Here is a 21,814-nt window from a genome sequence, read left to right as displayed (position 1 = left end):
AAGACCATTTTCAACGGGAAAAAATAAATCTCTCTCTCTATATATATATAATCCGAAAGTGAGATGAAATGTATTATTATTTATTAAACTTCTTATTAAAACATTTACTATTATTAAAAAAAAAAATCTTTTCTTTATTACATATTTGTATTTTCTGGCTTTTAGTTGACTTTGAGAGTTGCCTTTCTATATTATTGTCCTTTGTCTTTTAAACATGTTTTTTGTGTTTTTACGTTTTTTTTTGCTATATTTTGATTGTACAGCAATTACTGTAAGTGTGCTTTATAGCCTAAATAATTTTGGAATTTGTCCCTGGAAGAAACTGGCTTTTATTACTCTTTGTTAAACAAGGACCATACACAAAAACATTAATCTCAAAAATGAGAAGAGATTATTTATGATAGATTTAGCTATTAGCTATTAGCTAAATCTACAAGTACACATCAACATATACATGCCAGCACATTACTATAGTACAACTATAATATATGATATAGATATATAAAATGCATCCCAGAAATGCTCCTATTTCAGCCAAAGTAAGTGTTGTATTTACTCACGTATGCCCAAAATGTATGCTAGTAAAACCATTTGTGTCCTAAGTGTCTATGGAGAAACATAAGAGGTGGGTCCATGCTTAGGCTTAATTTTTGTTTCCCAATAACAATTACTAAAGCATATTTAATTATATTAATATAATATTAACCTTTTACAACTTAATTCCCCCAAAGTGAACTGTTTTCGTAAGTGTACTGTAATTCTAAATTAGATACCATATATATATCTATATATATATTATATCTATATATAGATATAGATATGATATATATATTATATCTATCTCTATATATTATATATATAGAGATAGATATAAATTATATCTCTATATATGTATATATATATATATATTATAAATAATTACATTATTACTAGAACAAATATTATATATATACATATATATATTATATAGGTATGTATATATATATATGTATGTATATGTATATATATATATTATAAATAATTATATCATTACTAGAACAAATATTATATATATATAATATATATATATATATATATATATATATATTTAAAAAAATATATATATATAAATATATAATATTTGTTCTAGTAATAATATATAATATATATGGGGCTGGTTAAATGCAGCATAAATTATGCTTCACATTCCAGCCTCATCAGGGTGTGGCAATGCGCGCGAGTAGGGCTGGTGGTCGCTCGTGGTGGCGGGCGGACGTCACGTGATCACTCATGTGACGAGCGAAAGTCAAAACAGGAACAAAATGGCTGCAACTGGCGACGACGCCGCAGCAATGGACAGCATCTCCAGAGCTCCGGCGGCCCAGCTAGCGGCTCTGAACGCGGCTGCGAGTTCCAGCAGCCCGGCTGAAGCTCCGGAGGAGGCGGCGGAGCTACCGGCGGTCGCTCCCAAGAAGACCAGCACCAACAGTGGGTGATGTTACCTGGCTGCTTCCGTAGCATGCTAATGCTAACAGTAGCATCACACAGTAGCCTGATTATGAAGCTTCACAGTGATGGTTCATTGTGTTTACCTGATTATGAAGCTTCACAGTGATGGTTCATTGTGTTTACCTGATTATGAAGCTTCACAGTGATGGTTCATTGTGTTTACCTGATTATGAAGCTTCACAGTGATGGTTCATTGTGTTTACCTGATTATGAAGCTTCACAGTGATGGTTCATTGTGTTTACCTGATTATGAAGCTTCACAGTGATGGTTCATTGTGTTTACCATCATTGTGAATCTCATAACTTTACTATTGTTTTCCTGGCTTTATTGTTGGATTTACTTATTGTTTGAACTGGTGTTTAGTGTTGTGTTTAAGCTGCTAATGTGGTATGTTTATTTGTTTTGCACAATTTAAGACTATACAACATAACAAAATAATAAATGAATAATATAAAGTGCAGGAAGAAGCAAAAAAAACACTGGGCTTATGTGAAGCCTCCACCTAGAGAAGATTAATATAAACAAATAATATGATTACATAATAGTGATAACAAACAATTAGGACAAGATATATATATAATAATAACAATAACAATACAGTAAATATATCAAAAAACACAAGTGTGTGTGTGTGTGTTGCGTGGAAGTGTATGTTTAGTGTTTGTGAGGAGGATATTGATTTAAATATCTATAATGACTTCTGGGAAATCGTAACCAAACAACATTGTGAGTGGGGAAAAAATAAAAAACACAAAAACAGATACATGGACAACATGGGGAAATGGGCAATTAAATGACCCCTTAAGCGACTTTTGGAACATTTGACAGATGAACAGTTTTTTGATAGATGTGAAAAGCTACTCCATAATTTGGTTCCCCTAAATCTTATTGAAAATTGACCTTTACTATGGTGAGGAATTTAGGAGGATGAAGATCTAGAGATTGACGGGTTGAGTAAGAATGGACCTGAGAATTTGTTTGAACTGCTCAGGAATATTCCCACCAGAAAGTATCTTGTAAATAAAAACACATAATTGAGAAATATTGATATCATAAATAGTAAGAATCTGGAGTTAATGCTGTTGTTTATGCTGCTAATGTGTTGTGTTCAGGTGATGGAGGTGTGGAGACAGCAGAGGAGGCTGTGGAGCCTGCAGAGCCAGATATCAACGAGTTGTGCACTGACATGTTTGAGAAGATGGCCATCTTCCTGCAAGGAGAACTAACAGGTCTGATAACACATAGCACACTTCCTCTTCTATCTATACCAGGGGTCAGCAACCTTTACTATCAAAAGAGCCATTTTAGGCAAAAATCAAATGTTTTGAGGCTCTTGATCATTGTGATGGAGGTAACACAGTTTATAGTCTAAGTATATAGTATATAAGTCTAATGCAGTGAGGACCAAAGAGACAATGTACCACGGACTATTAGGGCCACATTGAGGGAAAAAAACATATGAGATTTCCAGAAAAAAGTCATAACTTTACGAGAAATAAAGTCTCAGATTTATTTATTTTTCTCTCCCTACGTCCTTACCTGATCAGGAACTTGTGAGGATTACTGTCTGTTGGAGAACATGAACAAGCTCACCAGTCTGAAGTACATGGAAATGAAGGACATCAGCATCAACATCAGCCGTAACCTGCAGGATCTCAACAACAAATGTGAGTGTGAGATAACATTATCTGCTCAAAAACTCTGAAAAACTGTTATATTCTTATATGTATGTTTTTGCTCTAGATGCCAGCTTACAGCCCTACTTGGACCAGATAAATCAGATCGAGGAGCAGGTGTCTTCACTTGAACAGGCTGCCTACAAACTGGACGCGTACTCCAAGAAACTGGGTAAGACTTTAATGTACAGAAGTGTGCATGCATAATAATAGAGCTGCAACGCTTAATCTAAAAAGACAGAACAGAATGACATAAAACAACATAAAGAACATCTGTGAGGTCACCCTCCAGCAACCATCAAAAAAGACATGATATAATATAAGATACATCCAGTGGTGGAAGAAGTACTCAGGGTAAATCTACACTGTGGTTTTGTTACTTTTACTCAAGTAAAAGCTCTGTTACAAGTAAAAGTCCTGAATTTTACTTATGTAAAAGTACAAAAGTATCAGCATCAAAAAGTACCAAAAGTAAAAGTACTAATTATGCAGAGTGGTCCATTTCAGAATAATGCATATTATATGATTGAATTATAATTATTGATGCATTAAAATGTACATTACTTTAATGTTGAAGCTGGTAAAGGTGGATTATATACACTGCTGGGTGGCTCGTGAATTTCACCATGGGATCAATGAAGTCTTATCTTTATCGAATTTAATGCATCATAATTTATTTGTTAATAATATTTTGCATTATTAATCTGAATCTGCAAAGTAACTAACTTTATTAAATAAAATGTAGTGGAGTAAAAAGTACACTATTTCCTTCTGAGATGTAGTGGAGTAGAAATATAAAGTAGCAGAAAATGGAAATACTCAAGTAAAAGTACAAGTTCCTTAAAACTGTACTCAAGTACAGTACGTAAGTAAATGTACTTAATTACTTTCCACCACTGGCTATATCTGAGAAAAAACAAACCCGTCCCTTGTCATGAACACACATCCTACATCCAAAACTGTCAATATGCTTCCTTTGCTTGACTAGGTTTGATGAATGTCTTGTTTTTCTTTGTCAATGAGAGCTCACTCCACCCATGACAGCAGAAACATAACCTCTCTTTCTATTTGCTGCCTATTTTGTCTGCTATGTGTCGCACGGACCAATAATAGTACAACCACCTCCATCAGCTCATATTGCAAAGCATGATGTAGTCTACCAGCAGATGGTGCTATGACACCACAAACAATCCCTCACCTAAATATTTCAACGTTACAGCTCACAAAGAGACAGCCAAACATCACCAGCCTGTGTTGCATTTGGACTTTAATGGTCTCATATTGTAAAAAGTGAGATTTTCATGTCTTTTATATTATAAAGCAGGTTTAAGTGCTATATAAATACTGTTACACTATCAAAACGCTCAATATACGGAGAAATACACACAGCCCGTATTCAGAAATTGTGCATTTGAAACAAGCCGTTAGGATTTCTGTCCATTTGTGATGTCACAAATATACAATATTTAGATCATTACACGGTTTTAAACAAACATTTTAAATGTGTCCCAGTTATTTCCTGTTGCAGTGTATGTAAATAACGTCAGCTGACAGGAAGTAAACATGGACCCAAACTGTTACCTAGCAACACAATTTTGTTGAAATGCACTAAAACGGAGCGTTACAGACAGAGGGTGAATACAGGTATATTCAGGCAGACAGTATGAGGAAAATAAAGTTTTTTTTTAAACATTACAGCATGTAAACATGTTCTAGTGGAAACATAAAATACAAGTATGAACCTGAAAATGAGCACGATATGGGACCTTTAAGCAGCCATTATCTGCAGAGTGATCACATCCCTGTGTTTTCTTTTCTTTTCTTTACAGAGGCCAGATTCAAAAAACTGGAGAAGCGATGAGGAGGGGAAGAAGTTCTGAGAGTTATGGACGCCTTCTCACCTTCTTTAACCCTGCTGCCTCGCCTTCCTCCTCCTCCCTGCCAGCGGAGCCAGGAGCTGCGGGGAGGATGTGAACTGAGACTGAAACAACAAACAGTCAGAGCCACTTTGACACCTAGAAAGGACCCAGGAGGAAGCAGCTGAAGGCACATGAATTAGTACCGTAGTGCTCGGCTTAGATTTAACTCCAGTATCACCGATTTTGGCAGCGGTCGTGCAGCCAAGATGAACCAGAGCGTGTGGTCGGTACCCACATACTTCTGCAGATCAACTTTATGATGAATACATCTGCCTAATTACTAGCATATCTTCACTGAGTGGTGGAATCAGATTACACTAATTCACTACTAAACATAAAGAAACAGATTGGCAGAGACTTGTACCACCGGATATAAGAACACTTCTGTCATATGTAGATATTTACACGATGAAGCATGCTCATAGATGTGTTTTAATAAAGTCCCAGCCTTCTTATTCTGATCATTCAGGCAACCAACCTATTGACAGATAGTAATATTCCACTTAGTAATAGTAGCCTGACATGTACATTGGGGTTATTTGATGTTACACATGTATTTGTCTGAGCAGTGTGAATATACTGAACACAAACTGGTTAATTTAAAGTTTGCAGTTTGATATGAAGAATATTTGATAATGATGAATTATTGTATTCTATCTGGAGATTTTGACACCAACTGAAGTTTTTTTTTTTAAATAAACCTGATGATGTGCATATCATTGCATGACTGTTTCCTTAAAGGGGATATGTCATGAAAAACTCACTTTATCACTTTTTTTGAACATTAAAGTGGCAGTAGGCAGTATATATTTTTGGCATCATTGGGCAAAAATTCCATAATAACCTTTCAGCATATTGTAATTCAAGTGTTCTGAGAGAAAACTAGACTTCTGCACCTCCTCATGGCTCCGGCGTCACAAACTTTCTCATTTTACAGCTAAACCGTGCACTACAAGATGATTCTGAAAACATTTCAGTAGAGAAATAGGCATTAATGTAACAGAATATTGATTCATATTTGATCAGCGCGGCCTAGTTTGACCATTTGGTCGGAGTTTGCGAGTGATTGACAGCCGGCTCTCATAGACAGCAGATTGACAGCAGACCTCAGATCAGCTCTTACTGCTTGTTTTCCTCCGGTATGTGAAATCTTGCAGATGCCGTTAGGACACCGGAGGACACATGATTTTTTTTCAGGTTACCTGTTTCACGTACTACTGTCACGATATGGTGACCGTTTTATAAGAATAACTTTTTTTAATCATATTTGCTCCAATCTCGCCTACTTCAGTTTTAAAGCATGTAAACATATTCTAGTAGAAACCCAAAATACAAGTATGAACCTGAAAATGAACATGATATGTCTCCTTTTAAAAATGAACCTACTCCTGACAGTAGATGGCAGACCTGCACCGTGATAGGGACTGAAATTGATTCATAGTGAATGTATGAAATATTGTGTCTCTGGAGAAACTGCAAAGACAAGAGTGAGACCAAATGGAGGGAAACTGATGACCTATACTTGACAATTCAAAGGGCCGGCTGACTAAAGATGTGTGTGATGCCCTCTGTCTCCTTTCTATTAGCTGTCCCAGAGCAGAACCCAGAGCCCGGTTTGCCATGGGCTACAGATTATCTAAACTGACAGGACCTCCCTCCTGAGAGAGTGTGTGTGCGTGTGTGTTGGGTCGTGCACATCAATGCACGTGTGTATATGTTTGTGCAAGACCTAATCTAAAACAGGTCTCTGTCATTAGTCCAGCTGAGGCCCCGGCACAGAAGGAGCTCATTATTCATACTGTAACATTATTTACTGTTGCACTGTGATCCTTCCATCTCTGCCTTTCCAGAGCCCTGGGGCACGAATCCAGCTCCCCTCCCGAAGGCTCTCAAATTAGCTCTATTAAATGATTTTGGGGTTGTTTTCTAAAAGCTAAATGTGAGTGCCAGGAGGCAGTCAAGCAGAGAAGAGAAGGTAACATAGTAATCATAGGTAAACCTTTTTTTTTCAGTTTGGGAAGTACCGCAAAATTACACCATACTGTTGCAATATAGAGTGTGGAAACGTATTGTATTCTGTAGAAAATGTGTGTAATAGTGGTTTTCAGACCTGGTGGATGTAAAGTACAGATTTAAAGTCTACGGTACTGATTAATGGAGCTGTTATGCCAAGAAGAAATGGCATTATTTTTTAGTTTTTACATCTTACCATCTACTCTCCATCTTAAAAAATAAATCGTATTTTCAAAAGAGTGCTGTTATTCTAGGGTGTTGCCTGTGCAGAAAAGGAAGCAGAGAAACAAAAGAAATATACGTCAAAAATGACGTTGCCTCTTGGTAGTAATTACAGGAACGAAAGAGTTTCTTTATCTACTTTTCCATATATTTCCAGCTAATAAGAAAAGTGTTCCCACGTGCCACTGGGTGTATGGAGATTTAATGCAGAAGCATCATTCAGCAGTCAAACACGCATGTTGAGAACAAGTGAGTAATAATTTCATGACTGAACATGTATTCCGCTGATTGTGATTATCTGCATGTGTGTGTATGCATACTGTATCTGTGCAGCGTGCTTGGTTTCATGCAGTACGAGCTGTGAACTTGGTGGTGAGGAGGTTACATACAGTAAGTAAGACATTTTTAGGCGACCAAAATGTTCTAATTAACTTTGACGAACTGAAAACAAACTGTGAAAGGGTTAAAGTTGTAAGACGAAAACATGGACAACTCCCAGACCGGACAACGCTGTGGTAGCGACCTGTCAATCACAAGGTAGCCCCGCCTTAAAGCATCCCCTGCTTTATGGTCTATTTGACTCTAAATGGGACCATAATTTACAAATCTAGTGCAGTGCCCGTTCATGGTGTGCCTGTTCGGAACGGGCCGATTGCTTCGGTCCCAGTAGGCTCCCGATATTGCGGCTTGCAGCGTTGTCGGGGACTCATGCCCGTTTGCGGTGCGTGGCCGTTCAGAGTGTGTAGCCGTTCAGAGCGGGCTGATTGCTTGGCCAGTTGTTCACTTGTAACGTTAGTATATCCAGCATCCAGCAGCAAAACTGAAATGCACTCAATGAACCCGGTCTTCCTGCTGCAGACGACATGCTTGTCTCATGGTACGTGTCCACAGGGGCGTTTTTTATCGTGAGGGGACGCACCGATCCCAGCATTTCGACGCTTGATGGGCTGTCACTAGAAACTCCCCACCTGATTATACGAACGCTTTCCCTCCGTGGGCTGCTGCTCCCAGCTTTCAAACCGGAAACAACACGGTGGCTTGTTTGGAAACTTTTTTTCTCTTATTTCATGAAAATAGTTTGAAGATACGAAGGACATACAGAAAGAGATTCCTCACTTTACAGTTAAATCATGCTGTATTGAAAGACTTGAAACTAGTGATTGAGACCATAAACTCATGTTTACAATGTTTACTGAGGTAATAAATCAAGTGAGAAGTAGGCTCATTTTCTCATAGACTTCTATACAATCAGACTTCTTTTAGCAACCAGAGGAGTCGCCCCCTGCTGGCTGTTAGAGAGAATGCAAGTTCAAGGCACTTCAGCATTGGCTTCACTTCTCAGACTCGGACGCTGCCGCCTTATAGTGGTTCTCCATCCTCAGTAATGTAACACGAACATCATGTTTGACCCTATATAACTTAAGAATGGAGATCTTTCAGCTGCACTCAGTGACCAACAAGCTATTTTTTTTTTACTGTCATAAGAAGAAAACCTAATGCATTCCTTCTGTTCCTCAGAAAAGACGTCTCTCTTTTTACTCCCTGATCTCTCTCCACAATGTAAACGCTGATTGCCAGACTTGAAATACACCACAAACAGCAGGGGACTTTACGCAGACAATGACTCCCCTGAAAACATGCTCTAAAAATTATTTTGCAAACCACTTCCCGGCCTCTACTACTGTACACATATACAGAGAGAAAAGACAATGCATGAATAGATCTTAGCACATGTCATATAGTATAATGCCAGGTTGTATATCAGTTACATGGGAATAATGCTGATTAAATTACATACACTGTGGCTTCAATTTATAGATATAATCAACTTAGAATAAAGATTACGCAAAATGGACCAAATAGGCCGAACTCAACAAAGAAATTATTCCAATTGAGATCTTTTGAAATGATACAGCTTCAATTTGATTTGGTCTGACAGACCTCAGGAGATTCCCAGAAATGTGACTGAGTATCAAACACATGTCCGTCATCAGCTTCGGCAGAGGAGCTGTTTTCTCTCCATAAGTCTAAAATGGAGACCGGGCCAGTTTAACAATAACAGGGCAGCGTGCCACACCGCAGCGTTGTGTAACTGACAGGCAAGCACGAAGTTTTGGGAAATTTCTGTGTTCATGAATGAGAGCACTCAAAAAGTCATTTTCAAACCACATTTTGTTCTGTTTCTTTTTCGGCCTTGCTCAAAGTTATTTCACTTAACTGAGCAATGTCAACAGATCGGGTGGTGTTGTGAAATCTCTCTATCATTTTTGTCTTTCACTCACTTTCACACACAGAGACAGACCGTGATGGGAGAAACAGTCGGGGGTGGGAAAAAAATCAACTATGTATCTATATATTTGCTTCATTTGAGTCTATGCGGAGGTAGAAGGAAGTTACCGCTTTTATTGTTGTAGTCTGAGTAACGTGACGTCATATCCGTTCCGTATCCGTCAACCAAATCAAACCGTAGCGAGCCAAAACACCCATATACTGACATTTATGTTAAATGCATTCAAACGGCCCCGATGGAGCTGACCATGGATGTATAAAGAGAACGGAGCTGACAGGAGAGCTAGAGACCACCTTGGAGAAGTCAGAGGAAGTATACACGTGTGACTACGTCTGGTTTTCAAAATAAGGTGTTAACAAAGGTAACTTTATATACAAAATACATCTATGGAAATAAGATTGATTGGATTATATTCACCAGAAGTATAAAACATTACATGTTCCTTATAAATTAAAATGAAAATACCACTAATTTGAGAGGGAAATGTCTTTATTCTTTGATTTTTGGGTTGCTGGAATTTTTTTTATAAATAATGCCTGACAATGACTGATATATTTGACTTCAGGACATCTCAGACTACATACATGCTGAAAATCAAAAAATTCTTACTGTATTCATTTAGATATTTTCCAAAGTAAAAGTCCCTAGAAGTGAATGATTCAACTCTTTTCCCCATGGTCTAGTGTCTTAATATCGAATCGCAATACATATCAAATCAGCATCCAAGTATTGTGATAGTATGGAATCAGGAGATAGGTGTATCGTCCTAATAAACAACCCGCCATAACTGCACCTTTTACTACCCTCCTATGTAAAGCAGTGACATTATAAAGACAGCCAAATAGCCAAAGAGCTTCATGTTTACACCCATTTCAAAGCAGCCAATAGCTCTGGGAGGTATTTCAGTGCAAATATAAGCCACATGTGAGATCTGAGGGACTGAGTCAGACTTCAAATACCTTCTAAGAGACGGGCATGAGAAGCCACATGAGGTCAACGTTTGGCACCACAATCACTCACTTCACTCCACCGCTCACACCTTCATCATATACCGTGCACACATGTGAGGACGCAAGAGCACGCACAAAACCCCGCATGTCACATCTGACCCCTTTGAAACTCGAAACCCAAAAGCCAGCGCTCTGTCAGGTATGTAGTCCTTGGAACGCTTTGACCGATGCAATCCATTTTGATTAGCCCAAAAACGTCCGCGCCGTCACTCCATTATTACAAATCTAAAATGAGACCAGATGGGATTGCAGCGCAAAAGCCGTAGGTGCAGCCTTATTTTGGATGTGAGACGGAGCCCAGCCGTCTCCCAGCAGGTAGCAGGGGTGTCAGACTCTGGCTCCGGCCTCAGATCCAGCTCTGATCCCGGGGGTTGAAACGTGGACCGAGGATTCTTTCTCTGCAGGAAGTCGTAACCAGCAACACCTGAGAACTGTCCTGTGTAATCCTTGTTAAATCGTGATATTGGTTTAGTCCTGGTGCGTCTCCCTGTTGTTTGTGTTCCCATTTTGACTTTCTGTGCTTTCATGTGCAGCGTGTCCAGCACCATGTCTAAATGGACTCAGCATCTCTGAGACCCCCCATTAGAACCACTCTCAGACTCTTTGGCACCAGAGCTATCAGTGTGTCTGTCTGTGGAGCAGACACAGTGACACTGACCACACCTGGGAGGACATTTCAGACACAAAACACACTTCAAATCTCTGCAATAATGATGATATAATGCCCCACACTCTAACAGAAGAGGACTTTATTTCATATGGTATTTGTATAACATGTCATTGGGAAAACATTGGAGTAGGACATGCAGGAATAAGCTGTTCTGAACACTTAGGTCCTGATCAGACAGAGTGTGTTTCAGCAGTCTGGGGCTATTTTTTGCAATGAGAGTGCTTTTGTGCTGTGCCCTAAACACCTCAAGTTGAAAAAAAAACTCAACAGCAGAAACAGCAGGCCTGGAAGCAAATTAGGTACTTGAGATTTCGGGTAAATTGTTTCAATCCATTTAAACTCTACTATTATCTATTAGGTAGTGTACAGTTCATGGTTTGTGTTAAAGAGCGGTCCATCTGAGTTCTGTTCCGTTTATTTTGAAATGGAAACGCCCACTCAGCCGTCAGCAAAAAGCAGTGACTTGGTTACCAAAGTAAGCTAATCAATAAGGTTATGGATAATGTGAATGCTAGCACTAGCTGAGTCAACGTTAACTGGGTTAGTTTGGATGTTTTAAAGTCGTTTTTTATGTATACTCCCGCGTTCTGAGAGGTAAAATTGCTGTTTTTGTGAATGGAGTCTGGTCTGGTCTCTTTCCGATGGGGGACTAAAGTCGTTATATCGTTATCTTCACAGCCACCAGACTTCATTCAGAAAAACAATGATTTTACGTCGCAGAACAAAGGAGTTGCTGCATTGATCGATTAGTTTGTTTGTGTTATTGAGTGACTTTCGGATCTGAACTAACGTGGCGTCCACAGCAGTACATCACTTAGCTTCCGTGCCGGTACTCCTGTCTGCTTTTCCAAACTGGGATTATGCCGACCGCCATCTAAGTTACTGTATGTAATACACTGACTATAAGGATTTATGTATACTGTATATGTAGCAGCGTCATCATGCAGAAACCTACGTCAGGTCACGTGGGGACAAAGTGTTTAGAAGGGCTTGAAGGGGAAAAATAGCATTTTGACACTAAAACAGACTTGACCAAAATGTTAATGTTCAGATTTGAATACATAAGGAACACCACTGGATAGCTACAGAATGATATAAAAACCTAAAAAAATGTATAACAATAATGGACCTGCCCTTTAAAACAAGTATGCTTGTAACATAACGTCATGTGACGTCATGTCAGTAAAAATCATTCAACTTTGGGTTTCCCAAAGGACATGAACGCCGGCCCCATGAGTGAAATTCCTGTTTGTTTGGAGGGTTTATTAAAAAGTCACATCCTGTTTATCTGGAATAAAATGTCAGTAGTTCATAGATAATTAGCTATTTCGAATTTTCTCCAAAAGGGCGTTTGTGTGTGTGTGTGTGTGTGTGTGTGTCCATGCTTGTGTTTTCCTTTCAGCATGTGTTCATTAGTTCATCCAAATGAGTAACAAGTGTCCGGAAGCCATAAAAGGACAGAGTTGACTCATCTTGGTATGAAGACCCGTAGGCTGTCCTTAAGTGACCCGAACATTCAGAACCAGAAAATCACTCAAAGAACACAACGCCATCTTAGCTCGGCTCTCAGTGATGACACACACAGGCACATAAAGTCCAGAACATTCAGGCACACCATAAAATGGTGCGCCTCTTTCTTTAAGATTTAGCAACATTTCCTGATTCATGAACCTACAACAACCTTTGTATAACAGTCTGTTCTCATGGCTCTCTTTCTCCATAGATAACAAACAGCATGCATACTGTAGTTTGAACTGATGAATCCTGCAGGAAGGCCAAACTTCAATGGCAGAAAACTAAAGCTGTACACAGATATTTGTGACAGAGCTTCTGCCTGTACAACAATAAAGTTAAAGGTTCTCTATACAAAATCCAGAGCATTAATATAGCAGCAAACAACCATCTGCTATGTAAAGATATAGAGGAGTAATGTCTACCTGAGCAGAGAATGAAGTCACTCTCCCTCTGTGTGTGTTGTAATCACAGTTTCTCTGTGCTCTGTTTATGTAGCCGGGCCGGCCGTGCATCCATTTGAGTGCATGTCAGCCCCTCTTTGTGTGCCTCACTGGCTAGTTAATTGCCGCCGCCGCTCTGCACTGCGCTCATACGGCAGTAACCGGCGATAATATTATTATCTGACTGATATGTGTCACGTGTGTGTTCATCTTGGCTGTCTCTTTTTCCTTCCTTTCTATTTTCTTTTATATAGTCTTGCAGGAGTGAATCCTAAAACCCAGAAATGAGTTAGCATTTTAGCACTTCCTGTTACCTCGTCTGGAAGTCAATGGGTTTTTAGTTAGATTCCTGAAATAAGATCTGTGGTTAACACAAGCTGAAGAGATTTTAAAGTTTTGTTCTACGACATAAAATACATCAGTAAATACCTTACTCATGAATTTTGAACCCTTTACGTGTCTTAAAAAAGGAGTTTGCTAACAAGTGGCTAAATGAGACTACTAAATGTCATCACGCTGACTTGTCCTACTTTACAGCCTAGTTGTTTATACTCACTATCATGTGACCGTGGTGTAGTTTGTTTATGGCCTAGTTTGAATAAACACCATCTGCATGTAGATGGTGCGGCTTGGACACATCATCAGTGATGAACCCAGGGTCATCGTGTGTTTCGGGTCTTTGATCATCAGACACCCTCACCTGGGCGACCCAACCGGGGATGATAAGTCGGCTTGTGTCAACGCTGCACGCTACACCATGGATCACTCCTCTTGATCCACAACCACCTTGGAGATTTTTTCTGCAGCTTCAGTGATGTTCCTGGTGGCTTTTCTTTCTTTCAACCCTCTGATGCCAAGGAGCCTGAGTGCCCGGTGTAGAGACTGCCCTGGAAATCCCCTGCAGCCCACCTCGATAGGCTCCCAGCGGGCTTTCCACCCACTCCCTCTGCAGGCCTCTAGCAGCCTAACATTAGCTTTTTACTTCTGGCGATTGCATTTACCCTTCAAAAATCATAAAAGTGGTTTTCATTTGTGGAGATTATCTTGCTGAATAATACGTGTAAGTATCATAAACGTGTGTTTGCCACAGAGTTTATTTCCCGCAATAATCCAAAACCCAATGGAACAATTTCAGCTTTTTATCGAGGGAACCATAGCGATGCTAACTTCCTGGTTGGCCTACAACAATATGTCATCCCTGCACCACTCTATTTCTAATTCCTCTTTGTAACATCTCTTTTAAAAAGTGCCACATAATGTTTACTTATTTACTTGTAATGCAATCCGTGTCTCACTGAAACCGAGACAACTGAGGACATGAACATGTTCTGCTTCGTGTTACCGCCGAGTGCATGTGAGCAGCGTGTGAGAGATTCAACAGAACATTGAATTAGACATGCTATTATTTCCCTTCTGCTTATTGACACAGTGAGCATGGTGAGGGTAGGACTAAAGCCAAGGGACAGACTGTACGGAGATACAGAGTCCTGAGGAGAGGCTTTTTAAAATATGTATCTTAGATTGAATAATTGAATCAAGTGAGCAGCTGAATGTCTTATTCTGTGTTTAAGAACATCTGGTGCCGCTGTGATCTCTCTCTTTCCCAACTGGTCCCACTCTGTGTGAATGAGCTTTGGCCAGTTGTCCAAGCTAAGCGCACCAGCGGAGCCGAGTCAAGGGCAGCGGGCTGCAATAATATTTGCCATAATTACCCAGATAACATAAACAGAAGTGCACCTGGCTCGGCTGGGCTACCTGGTCAGTTCTGCTGTGTGTGTGTTGGGTCTGTAGTCTTTAGCTGGGGGTGCTTACAGTAACTCTGAGTTCAGGTCACGACGGGGTCAGACCATCAGAAGTCTGCCAAGAATATCAGGTGGTTCTTTTGTCTCTTTTTGGGGCTCCAACACCAACTTTCTCAATGTATTTTTAATGATTTGGAAACATACTGAATGGTCAACATCATGTACCAGTGGGTGTAGTGGGTGTACATGACCAAATAAAACAAAAACAGTCTTTCTGTATGTGAGTCACTGTCATTCCAAGTGTGATCCAGCATTTGAGTCATTCTGATTTTTAAATCCAGATGAGATGTGGATTCAAATGTCAGAAATTCAATGTAGTTATCAATCATTACACATGGATAAACGTGCCAAAAGTTGGGTGGGCATTCCTATGGAAGCCAGTTATGAATAAGCCTTAAATCTCCTGACAGGTGATGCTATTCTTTAACCCTGACCTAGAGCCCTGAGTCATAACCCCCACAAGCAGATACCCAGCTGCTTGACCAGACCTTAGATCTGCATTGTATCCACTTTAGGCTAAGCTACATGGGCTGGCCCAACTAGCTTGATAGACAGTTGCTTCTGAATGCCATGGCCCAATCAGTTGTCCAGCTATCATCCATGCTTATTTAGTTCCACTAAATAGCCACTAGTTATATCAAAAACCTGTCACACCATTCTCTGGGGTCCCACGACACCGAGAAGGCTCCACTGTGTGTTCCAGCATCCCAGAACAGGTAGCCATCAAACAATGGATAGGGTCAGGGCTGTAGCCGAGACCAACGCAATCGAGTCCAAGTCAAGGCCAGGTCCAGTCGAGTCCGAGTCAAGACCAAGTCCAAAGGTAGTCAAGACCAAGTCAGGGCTGAGTCCAGAGCAGATAGAGTCCTGTTCAAGACCATAGTGTATTTCCAATACTAATATAGTGATTAAGGACCTGTGTCCATATAGCGTCTTTAATCTGGCAGAAGAGCGGCTGCAGGGCGCTGCATGGGGACACTTCATCTCAGCGTTTCTATGACTACAATATCTTGACAACATATCACCACTGTTGTATGATAGACTAGAATCGCCCCTTTGCGTTTTATTATCTATTTGGGCTACTATCTATTTGTTTGACATTGTTTTTTCACCACGAGCATCAACCGGAGGATGCATGCCCTCATACTGACCACCGTAGAGCAAGAAGAACCATCTGTCGTAGACGACATGTACGGCGATAAAAGCACAACACTCACCAGCAACATTCAGTGTCCGCCCGGCCAATCTGCTCCCACAAATGTGCTTTCAGTCTTTGTTATGATGGTGTCTGTCTGACATATAAAGCTCAGGATAAACCGACAGTGACGTCACCAGCGGTTTTCTGAAAAGTTCTGAGATTTTTAACTAGAAGCGCTAGGAGCGGCCGCACAAAAAAGGCGGAGCATTCAGAAAAAAAGATGCTGTGTGCAGCGTTTTTTCTCTAGGTGGCCGGATAGGAACACATACGCTTTCTCCTCGTTGGGAAGAATTGAAAAAAAGATGCTGGCATTCAGAAAAACCCCCGCAATATAGAGACAGGCCCTAAGGCATTAAGATGGATAGAAATAATTAATCTATGAACAATAATTATCTACCTTCTCACATCAAACTAATCAATGCAATTTAGGTTTAAGGACAGATTTCTACAGGTATGTTAAGGAAGAGGTTGGTAAAATGTTGGCTAAATCCGGCAACGTTTTGTACAACTGTACCCAAACCAGCAGACTGAAGGAACAACTTGACCAGTTCTCAATAGCCAAGCCCGAGATCAAGACAATTCTTAACAAGGAACGAGACCAAAACAAGTGCTAGACTTAAAAAAAGTCAGGACTCAAGTACTACATCCCTCACCGAGCACATGGATTAACTGAATATGTCAAAGACATTACTATCAAATGAAGTTTGAATCTAAAAGCAACCAACTGTGAGAAGTTATGTCCACTGTAGAGTGATCACAAGTGTGGATCCTCATTTCACTCTCTCCTGCAGGCTGTTTATTACATTTTACACCCTCCCCGTCTCCAAACCCTCATTATCAAATCAAAGCTGAGTCTACCGTTACATAGAACTGTCCACATATTGAATTAGGACATCTGGATCAATGAGAAAATGCTGTTAGCTCTGCACCACTTAAACACATGCATCATACAGCAGCAGCTACACGTTTTCCCCAGAAGCAGCAGTTATATTGGCCTTTTGCAAATCATATATGTAACTGAATCTCCTTATTTACCCTTCAGACTATAGAGTCCAGCTTACCCTGATTACCTAAAGCTACCCTGTTGACGATGACAGTCCCTCGCTGTGATGCAGAACTTTGTGTACGTCTGACCAGCATGCAGCTCCTCTGTTCGCTCTATTTTCAGATGAGGCAGGAAATCGGCTTCAGCTGCTTTACCTGTACTGTTACAGTAAACACAAATAATAAGCTTCCCCTCGTAGCCTCGAGCGTCCTGAAGAGGGAGAAAAAAAGTGAGAGGGGGAGGCGTGATTGATGGCTTTACCCCCTCTGGTTTTGAGATTCATACACTCTGTAACAGATCTAACGTACACCAGATGTGAGAGGTGTGTACGTGTGTTTTTATGTGTCCACGCATGAGAGAAACAGTCTGGCCTCCACGATCCTGTCCAGATCAAGCATCACTCTCTCATGAATTAAAGGGGACATATCATGAAAAATCACTTTCTCAGTGCTTGTGCTCATCCATCTGGGTATCTGGAGCTCCTACCAACTCACAAACTGTGAAATAAGACAACCCAGTCAGTTTTTTGTGGGCTGTCTAGATCAGAAAACATGTGATTCAACAAGACATTCAGATTTGGCTTCTCTTCCTACGTCACATGCAGGCTCATTAGAATATACTGCCCACAATCTGAGTATCTCCACCCACAGCTTGAGTACTACCCATAGAGTGTATAAAATAAAATAAATATGGACGTAGTCTCCGTGACGTCACCTATAGGTTTCTGAAGAGCCGTTGCGAAGCTCAAACTGGGTGTTTTTTTAGCACTTTTATTAGTAAAGAAACTCTCCAGACATGCGCCAGCTTGCCAGCTCTGCCCTCTGCAGCGCGAGCACGCATCCATGGCGTGCATGCAGACAAACGGTGCACTGGACTCCTTGCTCTCTCACCCAGTAACGGCGTGGAGGGAGACCGGGCACCGGTCTGCATGCTGCCGGCGCTGCAAATGCAAAGGAGCCGGTCGGCAGAGTTTCAGGCTTGTTGTTTACTTGTTTTTATCCATAATTAATTTATCCCTGATTCCCTTACAAGAAACACTTTGAGGAATCCTGACCTGCTCTGTCCAGTATCAGCTATTTATTTCACACTGATTGAATTTTTGGTAAAAAAAGTTACTGTATTGATTTCAAATCATTTAATCGTATCGTATCGCTCTAGATGAGCCAAATAATGTCCTGAATCGTATCGGAGCCATGGAAATCGTATCGTATTGTTGTATCGTTACACCCCTAACAAATTCCCAACCTGTACAGTTGTCATTAGCTACATAGACTAAAACTTTTTGTTTTTGCCAGGCTGTAAACATGTTTATTTCTGCTGTAAATTATGGCATGGAGGTCTATGGAGATTGACTCGCTATTGGAGCCTCAAGTGGCCGTTTGAAGAACTGCAGTTTTTGGCACTTCTGTGTTGGCTTCATTTCTCAGCACCAGAGGTTTCCTCTTGGAGCTACTTTTGTAAAGGTGCGCCATATTTTTCTCACAAGCCAATCAGAGCAGACTGGGCTTTTTCTGGTGGCGGTCTTAAAGAGACAGGAACTAAAATGGAGCGTTTCATACAGAGGGTGAATACGGGTATATTCAGACAGACAGGATGAGAAAAATAATGTTTTTGAACATTAAAGCATGAAAACATGTTCTAGTGGAAACCCAAAATAAAAGTATGAACCTGAAAATGAGCATGATATGTCCCCTTTAATATACAATCTATATCAACAGTCATCTGCAATGAAGGCCACTTACTGTACATGTGCGTGCACCTAAAGTATAGTTAGTTAAACAGCAGCATCTGCAAAGTAATGATTTCAGACTGTTCAGTTCTATTTTCTATTCTACGAGTGTGCACCTCATGTGAGCTACCAGACTACAACCAAAGGCATTATAATCATTTCCAGGTTAATAATAAAATAAGTAAGACCACATCATTTGACCGTGTCGGGCTAGTCTGCTGAGAGGGAATTCATGTAATGTTCCCACAATGTTACATCACAGGTTTATAACCGGTTTATATGTGGAACAGCACAGATGATCAAAACATCCCTTAATAAAAAACAGTGGATTTCATGCGGTTTCTGCCGAAGGAAAGAGAACGCGGACACCAAACATCCTTATGATTCTAATATCAGCAAATAAGTGGGGAGACGAGGAAGTGGCTATTTTGAGAGCAGCGCAAAAGGACCTTGACTAAAAATGTGTGTGTGAAAGGAGCTTGTGAATGTGTGTGTGTGTGTGTGAGAGAGACTGTTCCATAGGCGTGTCCGTCAGGCCACCGGTGACCCTCAGATTCCCTCCTGTGCGACGTCATGTCACTTCCCCCCTTTGTTTCCCCACTCAAGAGGACCTTTCTAAAAATGTCTTTTTGTTTAAAGGTTCTCAACAGCCCTCCTTCCTCCTTTGCCTGGCAGCGTGGTGTGTGTGTGTTTGTACATTAGTGACATCCTATACAGTCGGCCCCAAAAACAGGAACTGTTGGGATGCAGATGAGGATGCTGAAGGGCGTGTATTTTCCTCTCTGGGTTCGTACCTATATACAGTCAAGGATCCTGTTTCATAACACGCTCTGGATGTGGCGAGGTGCAGATGGCGGGGGACCTGCATGTCACCACACACTTTATGTGGAGTGACACACACACTCTCAAACAGAACGTACCTCCCACACCGTACTGTAGGATTCACCTCTGTGCAGAGTAACCTCTGGTCCTGGACCACAGCAGCGTTGGGACACAAAGCATCTCCAGAGGCTCTTAAGGAGCTGACAGGCATGATGTAACGCTCTCTCTGGGTCACCATGATTATACTGAGGTGTTGCAGCACAGTGTAAAGGCCTTTACACACCACACACACGCCTGCCAATATTTCAGATCAAAACTACCAGCAGCGATGCAAATTGGCGACACTTTTCCCAAGAAAAGGTTAGGATAGATTTGTGCAGGCAGTGGACCAACTAGCGGGATCCTACTGACCCAGAGCAGCGTCTGGCAGTCTGTCTGAGCTAAACTGTTGTATAACCTAAACTACTTTAAAGGGACTGTATGTACGTTTTTAAATCGTATTTTATTGCCAATGTCTGAACAGGTTATAACTAGGGCTGTCAATCGGTTAAAATATTTAATCATAATTAATCGCAAATAAATTGCAATTTTTGTATCTGTTCAAAATGTACCTTAAAGGGAGATTTGTCAAGTATTTAATACTCTTATCAACATGGGAGTGGGAAAATATGCTTTCTTTATGCAAATGTATGTATATATCTATTATTGGAAATCAATTAACAACACAAAACAATGACAAATATTGTCCAGAAACCCTCACAGGTACTGCATTTAGCATAAAGAATATGCTCAAACCGTAACATGGCAAACTGCAGCCCAACAGGCAACAACAGCTGTCAGTGTGTCAGTGTGCTGACTTGACTATGACTTGCCCCCAAACTGCATGTGATTACCATAAAGTGGGCATGTCTGTAAAGGGGAGACTCGTGGGTACCCATAGAACCCATTTACATTCACATATCTGGAGGTCAGAGGTCAAGGGACGCCAACATTTTGGGTAACTTTGGAGTGTTATTTAACATCCTACGCAACAAACTAATATGACATGGTTGTTACCAATGGATTCCCGCTATAATCTAAAAACCACAAGTTGCGTTAATGCATTAAAGAAATGTGTTATTATCGCGTTAAATTTAACAGCCCTAAATGTTATAATTAAGGCCTCCACATACAGGGCAGTACACACTAACGCCTACATACTCATTTTGAAGTCCAAGGGAAGCACACATGCTTTTCTCGTCCTCCGTGGAAAGTGGCTTTTGTCCAGGTGAATAAGTTACTTCCAACACTTCCTACACTTCCAATGCATTCCTGGCAGTAGCGGTACAACAACAATAGTCCGTAGCGGGTATTCAGAAGGTATAGGATGCACCAGGAGGGAGAGCTGATAAGCTGACCTCAGGGGATCGGCCCGGTCTGGACCGGCCCGACCCGGCCATGCTCATGGGACGGCAGCCATGCAGGGAAGAGGACGGTGGTGATTATAAAAACAGACTGGCTGTGTGTTGTGTGTAGCTGTGTGTATGGTTATGTGTGTGTGTATACAGTTTGTTAATAAATGCAGGCATTGTTCAGAGACTCAGGGAAAGTTCATTATGAATCAACAAGTCCTCATAGCTAAGACGTTATTTGTCACTGGCTTCCAAAATGACCCTCTGACCGTTACAAAAATGATTCATATGAGTATTATCTGCCATCTCTATGAGAAGATTTGGTTATGTTAGAAAAGGTTAGAGAAAAATTGTGGCCATGGGTCATCTAATCCTATCACCAGACAAGAATGTTAAAATTCATTGCCAACATTCTTCCTCTTTTTTTTTTGTCTTTCTGTAACATCTGAATTTCTGCATGAACTCCAGCATAGATCCATGCTCAATGTTAACTGCAGGTCTGTGACTCTGGTCTCCTGAATGAAACTCAGACACGCTACATGCCAATTCAACCGACCCTTCCTCCACACCCTGACTTTCTGCC

At 40.6% G+C, this 21,814-nt stretch overlaps 1 protein-coding gene across 1 annotated transcript; it reads left to right on the top strand.

Moving 5' to 3' along the window:
- The first annotated feature begins 1,247 nt into the window (after window positions 1-1,247).
- bloc1s2 (biogenesis of lysosomal organelles complex-1, subunit 2) lies at window positions 1,248-5,803 on the top strand. Its single transcript, XM_074635991.1, has 5 exons — window positions 1,248-1,467; window positions 2,602-2,718; window positions 3,037-3,156; window positions 3,233-3,337; window positions 4,995-5,803. The coding sequence occupies exons 1-5, from the start codon at window positions 1,302-1,304 to the stop codon at window positions 5,024-5,026; spliced, it is 540 nt and encodes a 179-aa protein (XP_074492092.1). The 5' UTR covers window positions 1,248-1,301; the 3' UTR covers window positions 5,027-5,803.
- The last annotated feature ends 16,011 nt before the right edge of the window (window positions 5,804-21,814 follow it).

The sequence above is a fragment of the Sebastes fasciatus genome, chromosome 5, assembly GCF_043250625.1.
Source record: "Sebastes fasciatus isolate fSebFas1 chromosome 5, fSebFas1.pri, whole genome shotgun sequence".
Lineage (NCBI taxonomy): Eukaryota > Metazoa > Chordata > Actinopteri > Perciformes > Sebastidae > Sebastes > Sebastes fasciatus.
The sequence above is the reverse complement of the archived record's forward strand: the minus strand, read 5'-3'. Positions and strand labels throughout refer to the sequence as shown.